General features: G+C 38.0%; 1 protein-coding gene across 1 annotated transcript in view; it reads right to left on the reverse strand.

Moving 5' to 3' along the window:
• Window positions 1–224: 224 nt before the first annotated feature.
• The window catches only part of LOC121867233, an 86,117-nt gene continuing 65,015 nt past the window's right edge, over window positions 225–21,326 (reverse strand). Inside the window, exons 4-5 of the mRNA XM_042367084.1 lie at window positions 18,875–19,060; window positions 225–403 (exon numbers count right to left, since the gene is read on the reverse strand). Coding sequence (XP_042223018.1) covers window positions 240–403; window positions 18,875–19,060 — 350 coding nt within the window. The 3' untranslated portion in view covers window positions 225–239. The remainder of the gene's footprint in view (window positions 404–18,874; window positions 19,061–21,326) is intronic.

A 21,326-nucleotide genomic window follows, 5' to 3' on the forward strand; every position in this document is an offset into this window, starting at 1 on the left:
ATACACAAGGGACATCAAATAATAGAACTGTGTTTTGGAAGCATATATTTACCATCAATGCTGCAAAAATAATTTTGTCAAAATACATAATTTAATATAAAGATGCACATGTATCAAAGACACATATGAATTTCATTGTTTTACACAGAATGATTTTGAAGCAATCTTGTGAAACAAACTTGGGTGTGAGAAGGAAGAACATTCAGTGCAGGAATGGGAGGAAATGTGTAAATCAGTATTCACACTGCATTTGCAATGAAGCCATAAATACTCACCTCTTCTCTCTCTGCTTTGTCCATCTGCCTTTGAGACCTACGTTTGGGGGGGGAGCGAGGGACTCTTGTTGGGGACCCATCATTCTCTGTAGATACATCTCCAGACACAGGTGCATCTTCTGTATCTCCTGTAATTAATATCACCAAAAATCAGAAAAAATTAAATACTACTTGTAAGTAATTTTCCCAGCAGAGCCTATTCACACTGAATTTCATACAAGGCAAGCTCATGGCACCGGCAAACTGGGCAGTCGCCAATATATGGAAAAAATTAAAATGTGAAAAATGTATTCAAATTATTCAGGAAGGTCAGATTGTTCTGTTGTCAATATAGATTAAGGACTTCACTGATGGCTTTGTTGGCAATACTTGGTCAAATTGCCTTACTGTATTACTGTATACCAAGATTTATATACCTGCACTGTCTAGATACATCAGAAAATGTACTATACGTATACCGAGAAAATTGTTACATACTGTTAAGTGTTATATAAAAGTAACCACAGAATTTGTCATGAATAAGGAGAAAACTGTATACTGTACAGTACTATAAAGAATAAAAAATAAGAACAAATACATATAAGAGTATATTGTACGTGGAAGATGAGTGTACAGTCAACCCTTGCTTTACGCGGTCCCACATTCCGCGTTTCCACGTTTACGCGGTACCCTGCAGAAACAGGAATGCTCACATTCCGCGGTGCGTGTACCCCTTTATGCGGAGAGCGGCTGGCGAGCCGCGCCATTTTTGGATCCAAACCTCCCGCCATCCGCCATGTTGTGTAAGCGGCACGAGCAGGGTGCGCACAAGGTCGCCCAGTCATCAAAACATTACAGAGTTCTTCACCCGCCACCCACCACAGCCGGCCCAAGTCAGTGATAGTGATAATTATAGTAAGGATATGGACTTTGAGGGGTTTGACAAAGAGGCCCTGCAAGCCTCTGTGGTGGATAGTGATACAATTGATACAAGTGATACAGGTGAGGGCCAATAATCTGCCCTCTGCCTCGGAACCAACCCCCCATCCCCGTGTGCCCAGCCATCTTTTCTACTAATGTAAGTGTTAAAAAACCTAATATTATTGATTTTCTCTTAATTATTAATTGTGTGTGCATACCATCATAAAATTAAGAATTATTTCTACTACAACGTAGGTATTGTGTCTGAAAAAGTGGAGTTTGGGGGTCGGCCCAGTCTCTATTTCAATTAATCCCATATGTTATGTTGTTCACTTTACGCATTTCTCACTTTCCGCGGTACCCTGTGGGTTGAATTAACCGCGTAAAGTGAGGGTTGACTGTATTTCTGGGAACAGCTGGCAGAAGGGAAGGGAAGGGTTGCTCCCTCCCCCTCTTCCCCCAAATTCCTTGAACACTTCTTTATGCAATTTCACTATAATTCTATATAATTTAGGTTCATTTGGTGTCAGGTTGATAAAATATTATCCTAAAATAATCACCATTCCTGAAAAAAGAATCCCACACTGAACACCATGAATCGTTTGTTTACAAAGGGCAAACAGCTGATAAGCTTACCCCAATGTCTGTCTTCAACACTTAGTAAATTAGTACAGTACACTTGTGTATTTATCATCACTTAATAATATTGAAGTGTACAATATTATGCATCTCCATATACCCTGGTTTATTCATTAATGAGTTGTCTAAGTGTACAAGTAGCCAAATTAAGCCATCAATTATCACTCAAAACTAGTAAATAACATTTTTAGGAAGGTATCTTCATTTCAAATACTATTCAGTGTGTTATAGTGACCCTTGTTGTAAGCTGTTCTGCTGAAAGCACGCACGCACGCACGCGCACACACACACACACACACACAAAGGTCCCTCGGTTAACGAACAAAATTTTGTTTAACGAAATCCTTCCGACAAACACGTTTTGTTGTGAGCATCAGCTGATGGGCTAGTCTGCCAATTCAGTAATCTTTTCTATGATTATATTCATTTCTAGTGGAGTAAGTATTAATAAAGTTGTGCTCTTTAATATTTTTGGATTTTTTATATTAAAATTATTAGTCATTTTAACATTTAACATATTGATAATATATGCAGTACAGGAAACTAGTTTTTTGTGCATCCATCAGCAGCTTGACTCAGCTACAAGGCGTCAGTTAGGCTTTGAAAACAGTGGAGTGAACATCTATTTTGTTGGTGTCTTGATATTTTTGCATTTTTCATTGAAATTATTGGTCATTCTGAAATTTAGTTAACATATTGATAATATATAGTGCAGTGCAGTGTTGATTTAAATAAAAAAATCTTGAATTACACCTAGTGAACTTAAAATTTTATTGGTGAAATGACAGCATCAAGCATGGTTCCACTGAAAGGTGATTTCTCCTCCATCCCTACTTCCTTCTCTTCTCCCTTCTCCTCCACCCCCACTTCTAATTCCCATCATCATCATCAACCAGGAACCTTCTACATACACACCTCAAAGTAAGTGTACTTTGTTGCATTTTTTTTTTTTTTACTTTGTATGTACTTTTCGGTGAGCTGGAACCAATTACCCAATATCCCATTGAAACAATGGATTCGGTTAACGAACGACCTTCTGGAACGAATTGTGTTCGTTAATCGAGGGACCATAAGGAAACAAGAAAACACGAAGTTCCCAAGCGCTTTCGTGTAATTCACATCTTCAGGGTTAATTACAGACTAAGTTGTAATACAGTAGAGGAGAGCGAGATCAAGTCCCTAGGGGACAACAGGTGCCCACAATGTTCCGGTCATAAGGCAATGACCCAACCCTTACTAATCTTTTTAATCAAAAAAATTGATCATGCCATCTCTAAGCACAGCAGCTATCCATAGTCAGGTCATAGGGTAAGATGATCCAACCCTCTCACCTTGTTACAAATCTTCTTAATCACAAAATTGTCCAGTTTGTACATACCATTACTCAAATTCATGTTGACAGATTCGGTATGTTTAATGAGACTGGAATCTATACAGTGGTCCCTCGGTTAACGAATTACCTTCCATAAGAATCTTCAATTCGGTTAACGAAATCCTTACAAAAATCACATTTTGTTTTGAACATCACCTGATAAGCTGAGGAGGTACTCAGCCAATTCAGTGATCTCTTCTATGTTTACATTCAAACTAATCACTATCTTATAAGAATTCCAGCAATGCAAATTAAATTCACCCCGGTCACTTCTATTAAATTTTATAAGCAAAAAACAAAAACTCAATCTAAAATAAAAAATAAAATAACAATTAAATACTTCACACTACAGGTGCCAACTGTCAAACATGTCACTGTCACCCCTCCCTCCCTACCCCCCCACCTCCCACCTTCCTGAGAAACGTTTGGGAAAAAAGACTAGGTTTACAGGTTTAAAAATAAATAATACCTCAGACTAAAGTTAGGATAATAGAATTTGCATTGCTGAAATCCTTGCAAGACAGGGAATATTTTGAATATAAACTTCATATATTTTGCACAAGATAAAATTTTTGCTCTCCCCAATAAAAGTCACAAATTTTAAAATTTGTATGTCTAATGCAAATTTTAGCTTGTTTATATTCAAATGAATCACTATCTTATAAGAATTCCAGCAATGTAAATTATATCATGGCCGGGTAATTTCTATGAATGTTATGAGCTAAAAACAAAAATCTCAAATAAATAAACAAACACCAAACACTCTGTCACCTCGCCTCCCGCTCCCCCCCTCTTCCCACGCTCACTGACTCCCTCCCTCCTTGCTGTTCCCAGACAAAAGATTGGTGATTTCTTTATGCTTTAAAGTGTTTATTTTATACAATATCTCAAACTAAAGTTAGGATAATATAATTTGCATTGCTGAAATCCTTGCAAGACAGGGAATATTTTGAATACAGGTTGACAATCCCTTATCCGAAATCCTTGGGGCCAGAGGCATTTCGGTTTTTGGAATTTTTCGGTTTTCAGAATGGTTAGGGTTTTTTTTTTTTTTTTTTACAGGGATCAGCCCACCCGGGCACAGGTCACTGACCCACATTGGGGCCTGGGGACTAAAATATAATAATAATAATAATAATAATAATAATAATAATAATAATAATAATAATAATAATAATAATAATAATAATAATAATAATAATACAGTGACCCCTCGTTTAACGAACGCCTCGGTTAACGAACTGCCTTCCATAAGGATCTTCAATTCGGTTAACGAACAAAAATTCGGTTAACGAATTTCTTACGAACCGACCTCAACATGTTTTCGTTTGCACTGACCGGGTAACCAGCTTTAGTATCAGTCCGCCAATACATTAATCGGTTCTAGGGCTTAAATTCCCTACTATTTTAGTAAATATCAAGAAGTTTATACTATTCAATAATTTTAAAAGTTTAATATTCAATTTTTTAGTCATTTTAACAATTATTGAACATAATTGAAGGTAAAGTGACTAGTTTAATGCGCGGCATCCAGCCTCTTAACACAGCAAACAGGCGTTAGTCTCTCTCTGTTTTCAGTGGAGGTAACATCTTGCTTGAGACTCTCTTCAACTAAACGCTTTTTTCTGTGTTTCCAAGCAAATTATTGGTCATTTTGAAATATATTTTACATATTGACAATATATAATGCAGTGCAGTGTTGATTTAAAGAAAATAATCTTGAAATACACCAAGAGAACTAAAATTTTATGGGTGAAATGGTGCCATGGGGTGACTTCTCTTCCACCCCAATGCCTTCTCTTCTTCCTTCTCCTCCACCCCCATTCTAATTCCCATCATCATCATCATCCAGGAGCCTTCTACATACACACCTCAAAGTAAGTGAACTTTTCTACCATTTTTGTTGAATTTAGGCAATTTTTGGTGAGCTGGAACCAATTACCCAAAACCCATTGAAACAATGGTTTCGGTTAACGAACTTTTCGGTTAACGAACAACCTTTTGGAATGGATTGAGTTCGTTAACCGAGGGGTCACTGTAATAATAATAATTCATAGGTCTAGGTCGTGTTTCTCACTTTTGATTTTTTTTTCATTCTTGTATTTCTTTATTATTATTATTATTATTATTATTATTATTATTATTTTATTATTACAGTATTATTGTTATTATTATTATTGTTATCATTCTTATTCTATTTTTGTGCATTTTTTATTAAAAATTTTATTTACTATGAATAATTATTAATATTACTGTATTATCATTATTATTATAATTATTATTACTATTACATTTTCATCCCCCAGGCCCCGATGTGGGTCAGTGACCTGTGCCCGGGTGGGTTAAAAAAAAAAAAAAAAAAATTGCTTCACAAAAAGAAACTTTCGGTTTTCAGAGCTTTTCGGTTTTTGGAATTTCGGATAAAGGGTTGTCAACCTGTATAAACTTCATATATTTTGCACAAGATAAAATTTTTGCTCTCCCTAATAAAATTCTTAAATGAGATCTAAAATTTGTATGTCTCATGCAAATTTTAGCTTGTTTATATTAAAATGAATCACTATCTTATAAAAATTCCAGCAATGTAAATTAAATTCTGGCTTTACTTTGTATATACTTTTCTGTGAGCTGGAACCAATTACCCAATATCCCATTGAAACAATGGTTTTGGTTAACGAACGACTTTCTGGAACGAATTGTGTTCGCTAACCGAGGGACCACTGTCATGTTCCTACTAACAACTGAATTACAGGGTAATATTGAGGTAATATTCGGCTGTCAACTAAGGTCACCTACTCCAGCTACTGCCGCAGCTGCCACGTGAAAGTCACTTACTCCACTCCCTATCCACCGTTTGTGCTCTGGCGTCTCTCCTGTGTGGCAAGACATCGCCCACCAACGCCAAGTGAGGATGCTGCCCTGGACCTTCTCCCTGAGAGCGGATCAACTCGTTACCATAACATTCCACCATGCTGGTTAGGAGAAAGATTCATTGGCAGCCATAGGAAATACCTGTATTTTGTTGTATTGATTGTTTTGTTTCAAGTAATTGTTTGACTCCAGTGCTGTTTATTTAATATTTGTGTGAGTGGTGTCAGAGTTAAATTGTGATTATTATTGTAGTAAAGAGATGTCAATCTCAAGTGGTTGTTTATTACCCTTTGGAAACCTATGGTTCTTGACTTTCCTTTTTATAAGATCCTGATTAGGCTGGCAAGGGATTAATATCCCAAAGGCCAGGCCTTTACGGTGGTTATGAATAGACACCTGTCCTGGATTATTCTACAATTTGCATGTACTGTAATTGTTCTTCCTATATGAATTTCTTTATTATCATAAAACAACACAGCCATGTTGTATCACAGTACCATAAATCATTATACTTTTATCATAATTTTATTGTAATTATAGTAATAAAAGTAAATTTTGATGTGCAAGGAGAGACTTCTCCTCCTCCGTAAAAAATCACCGAGTCATGGTTGCCGCCATAATCTTGTAAACATTACTCTCGATGGTGATTGGCTGTCGTAATGGCAGAGATGAAACACGATTGGTTGGAATTTCAGTGTTCGAATCCTTGCTGGTAACTGTAGGAAATGCAACAGATTACCCGATCCGATGTTCAAACCGATGTTCTAAATATAGGTAAACCACTGCAGGAAATCTCGACTCGAGGAATCCTGATTCCCACACCTGAGCCGAACTAAAATCCAAGGCTCAAACTACTGTTCTGAATTAGGGCCTTACTGTTTCATCTTATATTACATAAGTAAGATGATAGGAATATAAAATATCAAGTCTTGGGAGAAAGAAATTACTTTTATGTTGCAAAACACACTTTTAATATATAAAAAAATAGAGGAATCGCAGGAAAACATATTGTGTCTGCTAGTCACCTGAATTATGTGAACACTATTCTACAGCATGTCTGTGCTCCTCCACGTTCAACGTCACCACTTGTCGATGATAAGATTTCTCTTATGCGAGTGCCAGGACAGATAGCATATAAAGCACTATATTAGTAGTAGAGGTTCATAATGGAGACTGGTCACTGAAAGGAAGTGGTGGTGGGTATATTATTCGTCTCCTATTGCTTTTATTGATGCTATTAATGATGCCAGTCTCATAATATTGCACATGATAGTTTATTGTGATATGGTAATTACTATTCTAGGGACAGTTCATGCCATTCATGACAACCTTTAACTTATCCGAGGTTATGACGTGGCCATACAGCAATCGATCGGTCATTCCAATCACTACAACCATAGGACACTAACACCAAGATATCTCCCAGCAGGTTAAGTAAGTGAGATCACAGGGCAGATGGGAGTCTCGAGATTGAAAGTGTGTGTTTGTTACAACAGTTTGAAGAATTTGGTAATTTAACAAATTTTCCCAGATCAGGATGGCCTAGACTGACCAGAGTAGCAGATGACACTAGGATTGTGGCAGACAATAGTGACCATCCTTTCACCAATGCGGTGGACATAGCGGAAAGGCAACTTCACTTATAGGAAGCAAACCGATTCTTTTTTGCCATTTTTCTGACAAAAAAGTGCGTCTTATATGCTGTAAAACACAGTAACTGAAATGCCTGTAGGGATCAACGAACACTAACGAATCCCAATGAATAACTCACGGCATGCCTTCTTCTTCAGTGCATACGCCCCAACACTGGATGCAGAGGATGCCATCAAGGAGGCCTTTTATGCCGAACTTGACAGAGTGCGAACACATATCCCCAGAAAAGATAAGGTTGTGCTCCTTGGTTACTCCAATGCCAGAGTTTGCAAAGATGCTGACATTTGGCAGGGAACCATAGGAAGAAATGGACTAGGCAAGTATAATCCCAACGGCCTACTCTTCCTCAGCAAGTGTGCTGCACACAACCTCACTATCACCAATGCCTTGTTTTGGCAGGCCGACAAGTTCAAGTGTCCATGGTAACACCCACACTCCAAACACTGGCATCTCATTGACTACATTACGGCCAGAGAAAGAGATCACCGAGATGTCTTCATCACCCGAGCCATGCATAGCTCAGACCACTGCGACACTGATCATCAGCTCGTCAGAGCCAAGCTCTCATTACAAGTCACCCCAAAACGGGAAAGGCAACAAGCTCATGCTTTCAGAAAGCAGCTCGAACAAGGGCTGTAAAACAACCCAAATCCCATTGCCGAATGGGATATTCTCGACACTGTCAAGACAAAACCTGCAGAGACCCTCGGCCAGATCAATAGAATACAGTACACCAAGACTGGTTTGATGAAAGTGACCCGGATATAAATGTACTCATCGATGATAAACATGCTGTTTTTACTGACTGGCAGAACAACCCTCAGTCTCGAACCAAAACTGATACCTCCCGCAAGAAGAAAGCGGAGGCGCAGCGTGAACTTCGCGATCTAAAGAACAACTGGTCTAAAAATAAAGCATGTAAAACACAAAAACTTGCACATCAACACAAGTTGAGCAAATTTTTCAATTCCACTAACACATTTTATGGGCCAATCGCTCATGGCGCAGCCCCCCTCCAGTCATCCGATGGTAACTCCCTAATTAAAGATGAAGAAAGCATCCTTCAACGCTGAAAAGAGCACTCCCATTCTCTGCATAATCGAAACACCGATGTGGATGTCTTGACTACCCAGCAGGTCCCTCAGCATCCAAAGCTGACCCACCTCAGCTATCCTGCAGCCCTGAATGAGGTAGCTACTGCCATCAAACAGATGAAGAATAACAAAGTCTCAGGGCCTCATGAAATCCCAGCTGAGGTATATAAAGCAGGAGGAAGACCTCTGCTTACCAGCCATCTCCACTCTCTCCTGGAGAATATATGGGAAAAGGAGGATATCCCTCAGGCTCTTAGAGATGCCTCCATCGTCAATATTTATAAGAACAAGGGAGACCGGTCAGACTGTGGCTATTACCATGGGATCTCGCTGCTGTTTGTAGTTGGCAAAATTATCGCCCGAGTCCTCCTAAACAGACTTCTTCCTGAAGCGGAAAACTTCCTTCCGGAATCTCAATGTGGCTTTACACCATCACGTGGCATCATTTACATGGTCTTTGCTGCCCACCAAATGCAGGAAAAGTGCAGAGAACAGTGTCGTGACCTGTACATGGCCTTCATCGACCTAACCAAGACCTTCGACTCAGTCAACAGGGAAGCCCCCTGGTGGACCCTCAGCCGTTTTGGCTGCCCACCAAAATTCATCCCCATTGTGAGGCAACTCCATGAGATGAACGGCAGTGTCCTGCACAATGGCACCCACTTTGAGTTCTTCCCCATCCAAACGGGGGTAAAACAAGGATGTGTACTGGCACAAACTCTTCCATTTTCTAGGCTGCCAGTGCCGATTTAGCCGGCGGGGTGGACATCCAGTACCAGATGAAGGGTCTTTTAAACATAATACGACTCAAGGCAAGAACAAAAGTGTTGGCAGCAGATGACTTCTCCATCTTCATTCACATCGAATGCGACCTACAGGAGATCCTGAACACCTACGCAAATGCGTATGCACACTTTGGCCTCGGGGTGATTGTATGTAACACTCAGATTCTCTTTCAGCCTGCCCCTGGTTCAACCACACCTCCACCATCCATCTAGCTTCACATTACTACCCTCTCTAATGTTACCCACTTTCAGTATTTCACCTCCCACTTGTCCACCACCGCGGACATCGAAGAAGAGATTCAATATCTGATCAGATGTGCTTCTCGAGCCTTTGGCAGACTCTGTACCGGTGTCTTCAGCTGTAGGGAGCTGAAATTATCTACAAAGTTGCACATACATTAAACAGTGGTCTTCCCCACCCTGCTATATGTCAGCAAGACATGGGTATACAAGAGGCACCACAAGTCAATTGAAAACTTTCACCAACATAGTCTACATTCCATCCTCCGAGTTTGCTGGGAAAACAAGAGAACAAATGCCAATATTCTTGCTGACACCAACTGTAGTAGGATCGAGGCTACCATTATCCACGAAAAACTATGTTGGACTGGCCACTTTACCCACATGGATGACAGTAGACTGCCAAAGTAGCTACTTTACAGTCACATAACTAATAGTAAACGTAATGATGGCGGGCAACTGAAGAGGTATAAGGATAGTCTTTAGACAAACTTGAAAAAGTGCCACAAAGATACTCTTACATGGGAGACAATTACTCCACACCGTAACACTTGGAGGAGCACCATACAATAAGGAGTCAATACTTTCGAGTCCGCCCGACAGCATAACGAGGCAGACAAGTGCCAACGCCGGAAAGTCGTTGACACCGCCCCTCCTGCAGTAGATATAGCCTGTGCAACTTCTGTGATCGACCCTGTGGGTCCCGTATCGGCCTCTTTAGTCACCTCAAAACTCACCAATGAAGGTGACATTTTTAATAACTCATATCATTGTATTATAGCTGGATGAACATCATACTTGATTCCGAGTGACAGCAAGGTACAGTAGTAGTACAGTAGTAGTCTCCGACGTTGCCACGTAACTAGGTTAGGGAAAACTGACTGGCACAGGACTTTTGTCCAGAACTGTACCCAAAAATATACAGTATTACCCCGCCTAACGCGGTTTCACTTAACGCGTTTTATCATATACGCGGTGCCTCGCCAGAGCTGAACTTTCACTTAACGCGGAATTTTTCATCATATACGCGGGAAGCGGCGCGGGCACGTTGCGCACAAGGTCGCCCAGTCATCAAAACATTACCGAGTTCTTCACCCGCCACCCACCACAGCCGGCCCAAGTCAGTGATAGTGATAATTATAGTGAGGATATGGACTTATATGGCCTTTGAGGGGTTTGACAAAGAGGCCCTGCAAGCCTCTGTGGTGGATAGTGATACAATTGATACAAGTGATACAGGTGAGGGCCAATAATCTGCCCTCTGCCTCGGAACCAACCCCCCATCCCCGTGTGCCCAGCCATCTTTTCTACTAATGCAAGTGTTAAAAAACCTAATATTATTGATATTTCTCTTAATTATTAATTGTGTGTGCATACCATCATAAAGTTAAGATAAAATTTTTACTACAACATAGTTGTGTGTCGTCAAAAAGTGGAGTTTGGGGGTCGGGCCAGTCTCTATTGGAATTAATCCCATATGTTCTGTTGTTCACTTAACGCGGTTTTCACTTAACGCGGTACCCTGTGGGTTCAATTGACCGCGTTAAGCGGGGTACTACTGTATACCGTATATACTCGTCTATAACACCCCCTCGTTTATAGGTCAACCTTGGTTTTTTGACCAAGGAATCGTTAATTTACGATATTCCTCGTTTATAGTTCGACCCACGTTTTTTAGGGTAATGGAACAACAAAACCTTCACTAAAAACGCTCTACGTCCTATAAACTGAGGCTCGCCGTGCATGAAACATGAGTGCCGAAGGCAAATTGTTTACCATTTATTATTACAACACTTTACACTGAAACGCGGGTAGTTTCAACAAAAATATAGTATATTTCCATTCAAGTATTTATTCAAGTCAATTAGGAGGGAATATTATTGTAATACAACAGTTTTTTAACTAAACCATTCGAAAAGCGATTACGGTAACATCTTTTGAACGAAAGAAAGCGAAAGTCATTGCTTTCGTCACGATTTTATCCCACTTTCCACTGTAATACGTACGTAATTTCAGCAAAAAAATTACATTACCGTGAATGTACTATATCAAGCACAGTATGAATAGAATATCATTGTAATATCACAGAATTTTAACCGAAAACACTTAAAAAAAAGATAACATCTCAAGAACAGAAGCTTAGGCAAAGTCTTTTGTTTTCGTCATGTATTTTATCCTATTTTACATTGAAATACATCACGTTTCAGCAAAACTACTATTTATTTCCGAATACATTCGTTCAGGCGCAGTTTAGGTAAAATATACGTGTGATGTAATAGTTTTTTAACTGAAAACGATTAGAAAAACACGTACCCTCTAGCCCTGTTCAAGGAGAGGACTGGGAGAAGCTGTTTGGTGCTGCAGACGATGACAAGGAAAATGATTTTGATGGATTTTAATGAAAATATTCAGAAATATGGTATCGTAGTATTTATTCAAGTCAATTAGGATAGAATATTATCGTAATACAACAGTTTTTAACTGAAAACCAATCGAAAAGCGATTACGGTAACATCTTTTGAATGAAAGAAAGTGAAAGTCATTGTTTTCGTCACGATTGTATCCCACTTTCCACTGTAATACATACGTCATTTCAGCAAAAGTATTACATTTCCGTGAATGCATTATATCAAGCACAGTATGAATAGAATACCATTGTAATATAACAATATTTTAACCAAAAACTATTAAAAAAACGAGTAACTTCTCTTGAACATCGGAAGGTAGGTAAAATCTTTTGTTTTCGTCATGCATTTTATCCTATTTTACATTAAAATACATCACGTTTCAGCAAAACTACTATTTATTTCCGAGAATATATTCATTCAGGCACAGTTAAGGTAAAATATACATGTGATGTAACAGTTTTTTAACTGAAAACTATTCGAAAAACACGTGTACCGTCTAGCTGATACAGCTGGTGGTGAGTGATGCGTCATGCGTCGTTGTAAACAATAGGAGGTTGAAGTAAATTACTGGGTATTATATTAAGTGTGAAATATCGAAAAGGTTTTTAATACCGGTATTTCTTGTAGATCAATGAGAACTGTGATACCGTATATGATATGATAAGTTAGCCTGTGCTAAGAACTTCAACATAGACTACTGAAAACATGTTGTAAGGTAATTTAGCCTATTGTAAGTTGGTGAGCTTCATTTACTGAAGGAACTGCACAACTTTTCATTACTAATTGGTACATATTTTATGTTTCCATTGTTTACAGTACTGGCAGTAAATGGTAAATATTTTTCATGTCTGAAGCTAAAAGTTGCTCCTCGCCCTTCCCATCATGCACGGGTTCAACCTAACAAAACTATTACGCATGTATAGGACGACCTCCAATTTTTTGCCTAAAAATTTGGTCTTAAAAACTCGAACTATACACGAGTATATACGGTAAATAAATAAACTTTCTGTGTATGTTAAGAGGAGGGAGGAGTGAGGATCTCGGCTGTTCTGATCTGCCTCCCATGTGTAATGAAACTATTGAAAAAAAAAATTTCCATCAGTCAAATGGGCACAGTATTTTTTGTTTTAACTTATTTATTGGTATTATTTTTTTTAAAGAACTATGGTTACAGGAGGAAAATGCACACAAGTTTTTTCCCAAATATGCCCTGCTGAAATACGAGATACATCTTATGCCCATGTGTCTTATATGCTGTAAAATACAGTATTTGATGTGGAGATACATTCCTTACAACATTATTTGATGTGGCTACTTGTTACACATAGACAACATATTTATTAGTGTTGAAGACAGTTGTTGTGGTAAGCACCAACTATCTTGAGCAGTGATAACAGAGGTGCATGAGAGAAGTAAAGCATTGGCAACACTGCTACGAGAAAGGGCGATGATGGTCAGCTGGTCGGCTTTGTAAACAATTACAAGTACCAGGAATTTAATACAATGCAACAACTCACCTGGGGTTGATGGTGGGACTTTTTTCCCAGGAAAACTGATTATTCTACAATAATATTTTGTTGCCCTGGTAACAAATGAAGTAAATTAAATGAGAATTAAGGTGAAATTGCATACTGTTCTATTAACAAGAGTGAGGGTGGAGTTGTCCTGTATCCAACCCATCCTACCCCCTCACAATTAACTTCCCATTCTTAATTTTTCATTTTTTATAGTTTATTTTCTATATTTCTAAGTCACATAAGAGCATTGAAATATTTCTACAACTTTCATGGTTTCTTATGTAACAATGGCACATGCACAGCTTTCTCATAGCTAACAAGCACATGTATGTTATCTTATTATTACTATACAGTACAGTAAAATCCTCTTAAACCAAACTTTTTCCGGATTTCTGCTTTATCCAGACTGGCAAACCACTCTGGATTAATTTCTGTTAATTTGGATTGAGTCCAGATTAACATGAAATAATCCAGTTCTACCCACTTGGTGGCAAAAATAAATAAACACCTTTAAATAACTAACTTCATCTTTGTTTTTAATCAGATCATAGATGGCTGTTTTTTTCAGGCCGTATTTCTCCATCAAAAATCTTGCAGACCTTTCTCATGATCTTCCATAACTGCTAGCTTGTCTATTAAGTTAAACTCCTTTCTGGCCCTCTTCTGACTTCCTTTTGAAGTAGTCTTACCTTTATAAGCCATAATAATTAAACCATAAAGTCACAAATAGTCTGCAGGAGTTAAAGAGATGCACACAAGAGGGCTGTAGCAGCGTGATTGATCGATTGATTGATTGATTGTGGAAATTAAATCCCTGGCAAAGCAACAGCTTAGGTCATATGTCACCAAATAAAAATAAAAGCTTTGAAGACTAAAATCAAATAATGCAAGGTAAAAAACATATGTTATAAATAACATAAAACTTTCATAAAAAACATTTAAACATTTATAGATAAAACTCAAAGCTTGTGTAAAGGGACAGCTTCCTCCACAAAGGAGAGGACGTCCTCTCAAAGCACCAGAGAGAGAGACGGTAAGTACCATCTCTCCCCCGGCACCAGGAGAGTTGCTTACGACAAAGATCTCTGAGTCTGGGGCACTCCACCAGAAGGTGTCAAAGAGTCAATGGGACGGATTGTAAACAAAGCGACTGGAGCTGGCTTTCATGTGCACCAGATGGCAATCTGGCCTTTTCTCGGTTAATCCAGACTTTTTCCGGATTAAATAAACGACCTCTGGAAATTCATCTAACCGGAAATTTGCTTAATATTGACTGGATCCCCCATTAGTCCGAATTGAGAGGGGTTTTCTTCTTTATTCGTAAGTCACACTAGCACACTGAAATTACTTTTCCATAAATTCTGTGGTGATTTAACACATAACAATGATAAGCACTCAGTCTTCAGAGAGGTGACTGACATATTTTGGCATAGTAGAAACTTAACACTTATAGGGCACTTTTATGACCGATTATATTGTTTGTTTGTTTTTTTACATTATATTAGATGCATCATATTTGGCTACTCACAGACTTATTATAAAACAGTGGATAATGCAGGCAATGTATATGTGAAATAACTGACAGATAATGAAAATTATCTTCCTATATTTGTTAGCGATAGATATATATAAATATATATATATATATATATATATATATATATATATATATATATATATATATATATATATATATATATATATATATATATATATATATATATATATATGTATATATATATATATATATATATATATATATATATATATATATATATATATATATATATATATATATATATATATATATATATTTTTTTTTTTTTTTTTTTTTTTTTAGGCAGGGAAAAAACACTTTTATTTGAGTTGCAGGCTGCACTTTTCAGGCATCGTTTGTATGGCTGTAACAAACACCTGTGCAAAATTTCATGCCATTTCATGCATACTTACCCTGCCGCATCGCGAACGACTTTTTGTCAACTTTTAGTGTATACCAAAAATTAGGTGTCATTTAATGTTTTCCAGGATAATGATAAATTTTACATGGGTGACATTGATTTAATTCACATGTTATTTTACAGGTACACCGTATAGAAAATCATTACAAGTTCATTTTGAAATTCTTTTTTGTGCGGAACCTTGGCATCATTTTCCTAGACAATAATCTTTGCCTAATATATCCATCTCTCGATTCGTATCCCGTCACTTTAGTGCAAGCTTCAGTCATCACTTTTATGCCTCTCTCGATCGCCTGAGTGCTGTTTGGCCACTTGGGCACCACTAATGGTGTCTCAAGAATGTCATTAACCTGTAGATTTGACAGAGAAGCAATGTAAGGAGGCTCAGTCTTGAGTTCATTCCTCCAGTTAATCATGGAATGATAGTTTTTTGCTTGCCACTTTAGTTTCGGAGTCACCACCTTTCTCATGTTGACTACAGGAGGCACATCCTCATTCCCATCTCCATCTTTACCCTCCTCATCAGTATAGTTTAACAAATTCTCGTCAACAGCAGCATCAGAATCTTCCTCCTCCTCTTCAGATCTGCCAGTGCATTCTTCCTTTTGCTGATTCTCCTCTCTAATTTTTCTTATCATTGAGACAGCTTTTTCTCTAACAGTCATGTCCTCATCTGCACACATACCAAGAAGAAGTTGATCTGTGTGGGCAAAGTATGCATTTCTCTGGACAGCCTTCTTCACTATCGTCTCCTCCTCACTATTCAGGTGTTTCATATATAGCAGGGACTGGAATACGTTCCTTGAGCCGTGTGTTACGTAAGGGTGTATCTTGATGTAAAACCACATTGGAGCACTGAACTTTATTATTGTAATGACAATTCTTTTCAACTCATGGCTGGGTCTTGATGTTGCTACATACAGCCTGAGGATTCTACTCCATAAGGTGTTCCACCTTGACACACAGGGAGGACCTGGCTCAATAGCAGCCAAGTCATCTTCAACAACACCTGTGATAACTCCTTTACAAATCCTATACAGGTATTTCTGATCCCAGGACAGATCTTTCTTCACTTCATCATTAAACACAGGGAAATCAGGGAAACTGACTGGCTGGAAGGCGACAACTGGAAGCTCAGACAAAGACTCCTTGATCTGCTTTCCAATGGGACCACGCCAATGCTCAGGACCACTTGGTTTACCATCATAGTGATAAAAAACTGCGCGGAAAGGCAGCTCATTTCCGTGAAGCTGACATATGAAATAATGGAGCGGGTGACCAAGTAACATTTCAAGATGATGAATGACTCCATTTTCTGATCCTACATTTACATTGGTTCCATCACAACCAACACACACAATGGGCTGCTGGGTTAGATTTTTCTCCACCAGAAACTCGTGAATAGTTTTGGCAATCTGCTTTCCGTGTCCAGTCTTGGGAGTCACATGTGTGAGATATTCATTGCCAGGCTCAACCATGATGACATAATGATCTTTCACCATCATCCTCGAACTCCATTTCTCGGTCTTCTCATTCTTTATCATCACACGAGTGGCGGTCTTCTTACCATCAAAATAGAGTGACGTCAAATTATCTAAACTAGCCATCTCAATTTCTTGCCTCTTAAATCGGTATTTTTGTCTCGCATCCCGCAGCTTATGTGGTCCAGCATCAAAATCAATTTTCCCCCACTCTAATCAAGATGTGCGGCATCTCAGAATGACTGCTTATGGGTGACTGAGGAAGCACGTGGTGATCCTGCGGTGTGAACTGCTTAACGGTAACTATTTGAATAATTTCAAGTGCGCCAACTTACCCAGGTCTCCCCTACATTACAGTACAGTAACACAACATTGAGAAATGAAATGAGAAAAGGCTGATAATCAATATAGACATAGCACCATACTCATCTGCAACAAGACAACTTAAATGAAATAAGAGATATGAAAAAAAAGTTGATAAACACTGAACAGAACATTGCACCGCCACAGCGGCTGTTTGGCTAGTACTGTAGGTAAATTAAAAAATTTCAGTAGAAAATGCGGCAGACTAAACCTCGACATATCAGCTTCAAATTTGGCATGGAGTCTTAGATATGTATAAGGAACAATGCCTGAAGAGTGCAGCTTTGAGCAAAATTTCACTGCCCCCTAATATAAATAAATAAATATATATATATATATATATATATATATATATATATATATATATATATATATATATATATATATATATATATATATATATATATATATATATATATAAAATGTGTGTGTGTGTGTGAAATGATGCATACAAATATAATGCATAGTCAGGACCCCCTGTACCTCAGATATAGTACAGAATAAGGTAATTCACCCCCTGTAAAAAGGCATTTCCTAACTAGCCCCAACATATTCAAACGAACTCAAAAACTCCCATGGCCTCAGCAAGTGTCAGTTGGGGATTTAGGCATGATGACAAATGTTGTTGAAATCAAAGATGGCACCCCACAGTAGTGACACAAATCAATGATCAGGTTACTCAGTTCTAATTTGACCTCCTACCTTCAAATGGGAACTTTTGCTTCCAGTGTGCCTCACCTGAGGGCAATGGGTGTAATGGGAGGGATAGTAAAGGCCAACAGATACACCACTAAGCATTCACCAAAATAAAATAATAATTCAGAACATGTAAGTAAGAGATTGCGGTAAAAGTCTGAATTGTCAATAATTGTTGTTAAGTTCCTCAAATATAGTACAATAGTGTAGGTAAGAAGTGCTGGGGGTGTCGAGGTTGTTGTCCAATTCCAAAAGTTATGGCTGGGGGTATTTGAGTTGAGAGATAGTTTGGAGTTGCTCCAGGCAAACAACTAATTATACAACATTGTACTGATACGAATGGAATGTGCACCTGCCTCACAATTACTGATAGCACTAAAACAGGCTTTGTCAGGGGGTTCTCTGGTAAGTGGTCTTGCATCACGATGACTTTCATGTCATAAAAAAAAGTTATTTACAAATAAGTGCACCATTCCTCATTTGCAACTGTTTTCATGGGATCTGCCTTAAATAATTTATGTTAAAGTTAACAATATTTATTCTAATATATATATTATCACAACTGTACAAGCATACTGTATGTCAAAAGTATTTACCATAAATTTTACATTAACTTAGTTACCTTCAAATAATGAAGAGTCCATCAGCTCATCAAGAGTGCCAAGTTGCTCTGGATTGGTGACCATATCAAGAAGAGGCTCTCCTAGTATTTCTCGTGCCTCCTCACTTTCCAAAACGCTCTCAAGCCGCCGAAAAGCATCAGCATCTAAAGGCAGTTCTGCATAGTTTCCTGTATTTCCAATTTGCCCTGATGAAAACAGTGGAATCAGAACTTCTTAAAGTACAATAATAAATATTACACCACTAATTTATGCAAAGTTCAGAAATAATTTTTAAATTTTATTTAATGATACCCTGTACAGTACAAGTATTTATAAATAAAACAACCAAGTCAAAAAGAACTGGATCAAGGAACACAGAAAACCTAATAAGAAGTGCTGCACCATTATACTGTACATGAAACATCCAGTGACAAATTTGACCTTTTCCCTTCAGCTGTGATAGCAATCTGTGATGTACACACCTCACTTCATCTACACATGTTAAATTACATAAAAATACTTGAATCAATAGATTAGTTATACTCCATCTTCCAGTGATCTTTACCCCTGGCTTACAACTGTATTTGGTATTCCCCAATAATCCTGAATGAGAGATTTATATTACATTGTACTGCAACATGAAATTTTTTGGAAAATAATTATAATGTGATAAACAGCAGCAGACATTGGATTTTTTCTTAAATTTAATAAGTGTGGAAGCTTGCCACAATCATGACATGACTGAATAAAAAAAATACCTGGAAAACAGCAGTTACAACACTGTAAATTTACAAATGTGCTGCTGTTACAGTTCTTTAGCCGACATCATTATGTCTTCCAGTTCATTTCAGACTGTTATTGTCCAGAGGTCATGAAGATAATTATAGGACGAGGACTCTCCATGGAATGACTCGTCTAAAAGTTCTCTGTTGTTTGTTCAGTGAGGGGATGCAAAGTTGAGTAACACAGAAGTCAAATAGCCTCTTTTGGCAGTGATCAGAAGAAATTGTATGCAGTTATGAAGGGGCTGTTGGGCAATAGGTCTGGAACTACTATGCCTTCTTCCACTCCAGATGCTCAGTTTGCCTCAGATATCACATATAAGAAATGACTTTGATGGTGTTTTGTTGATTGAAGCTTTCTCAGTTGAATTTCAAATTATACCATAGACTTAACTCCTCATTGTTTTGTCCTGTAGGGGTGAACAACATTCTGCATTATGTAGAGGACTCGAAAAAGACTTTTTGTCATCTTGATCCAGTAAATAAATCTAAGATACTACTCTTATGAATATGCTACAGACTTTATTTGTAGAATCATAAATAAATGTTTTGCCCATGGCGATTTTGTGATTTGAGAAACAGGGTTTAATGCACCCACTTTTTAAGAAATCTGATCTTGATACTGAAATCACGTTAAATTATCGTCCTGTTTCCAATCTCTCATTCTTATCAAAGATCAGTGTGCTATGCTGTATCAGTTACTTACTCTGTTAGATAGAAATAGTGTGATCCTGCTAGTCCAGTCAACCTATAAGAAGCATCATTCAACTGAAACTGCCCGATGTAAAAATCACTTGCACAAGAAAATCCTCCTTTTGGTCTCGGTGGATTTTTCTGCAGCTTTTAACAAGGTGGACCATCATCTGTTACTTCAAGATCTATGGTCGTTTGGTGTCCGTGAGAATGCAATCTCACTGCTCGAGTCTATTTGTCAGAGCAATCTCAATGTGTGATGGTTGGTGGAACCATTTCCCACCTGGTCCCTTTGCAGTTTGGAGTCGAACAGGTATCAGTTTTGGGACCACTTCTGTTTACAGTTTATACAAGTAGTCTTGCATCTCTGCTGGATGCTCATCACGTTGCCTACCACCTCTATGCCGATGATACACAGCTTTATGTACAAATGTTAATTGTTGGGGATATTGAGGTAATGAAACCCTTGATGTCTGCTATTAAGATTTGGATGGCTAGGAGAAAACTTAAGCTGAATGATGGCAAAACTGAGATTAGCGTCATCCAAGGAAACAGGAGGGGAGACGGCACAGAGGATTTACCTCTTTAAAGTTGGGGAAATACAACTTGGTCCTGTCGATTCTGTTTATAATCTTGAAGTGTACAATGGCTCAAAACTGAATTTTAAGGAGCATATAGATTCATTGGTAAAAGTTGCAACTTTCATATTCAAAATCTGTATGTTTTTGGATAGTGTCTTGTGACACTATTACATTCATTTACGCTGTCTCGGGTTGACTATTGTAACTATGGGACTGTAAAATACAGTCTTGTCTAAGTTTGTGTGTTTCATACTGTGACCTTGTGCTTGGCAGTTTTTTACAAGCAATATATATTTTCTTTACCTGCTGTTTGTAAACATTCATCTGCTCTAATTTGTTATGATTTTCCTTCAGTTCTCACCCATCAGGATAATTCAAACTTTCATTATGACAGACAAATCATCTAGTGCAGGGAT

Source organism: Homarus americanus, unplaced genomic scaffold (genome assembly GCF_018991925.1).
Source record: "Homarus americanus isolate GMGI-L3 unplaced genomic scaffold, GMGI_Hamer_2.0 scaffold6317, whole genome shotgun sequence".
Taxonomy (NCBI): Eukaryota; Metazoa; Arthropoda; class Malacostraca; order Decapoda; family Nephropidae; genus Homarus; species Homarus americanus.